Raw genomic sequence first — 452 nt, 5'->3', positions numbered from 1 at the left:
GGACAGAGCGAGTGCAGGGTCCCGGCGGGTGGGTGGTGGCCCCGCCCCGCCGTGGCCCCGCCCCGCCCGCGCCCTCCCTGGCACGCACGCAAGAGCCGCATGGAGGCGCTGGAAGCTCCGAGCCTGTTGGCGGCGCGACACGTGTAGTTGCCGTAATGCCGGGCGCTCACGTTGGCGAAGAGAAGCATCGAGCGGGTGCGCTCCGTCTGCACCTTCAGCCCCTCCGAGGCGCCGCCACTCAGCCTGCTGGCAACTCGGGTCAGGGACCCCACGGCCCCCAACCTCCCCAACCCGACTCTCAGAACACCCGCATTCTGATGCCTCACCCCAGTGACTTCCAGCTGCGGGTTCCAGGACCCCAGGATTCCCAGCCCACTCCCACCGATGCCCACTCCGGGCACCCTCAGCCCCTGAGGCACACTAGACTCTCGGCGGTGTGCCCCCAATCTCTC

The 452-nt window shown here is 69.9% G+C and overlaps 1 protein-coding gene across 1 annotated transcript in view; it reads right to left on the bottom strand.

The window, feature by feature from the left end:
* Positions 1-452, bottom strand: part of IGLON5 (IgLON family member 5) — a 23,570-nt gene that overhangs the window by 2,608 nt on the left and 20,510 nt on the right. The window contains exon 6 of the mRNA XM_012733531.1: positions 89-341. Coding sequence (XP_012588985.1) covers positions 89-341 — 253 coding nt within the window. The remainder of the gene's footprint in view (positions 1-88; positions 342-452) is intronic.

This window comes from Condylura cristata, unplaced genomic scaffold, assembly GCF_000260355.1.
Source record: "Condylura cristata isolate star-nosed mole 26May11 unplaced genomic scaffold, ConCri1.0 scaffold00041, whole genome shotgun sequence".
In the NCBI taxonomy this organism is placed as follows: Eukaryota; Metazoa; Chordata; class Mammalia; order Eulipotyphla; family Talpidae; genus Condylura; species Condylura cristata.
This window is presented reverse-complemented; position numbering and strand designations above follow the sequence as displayed.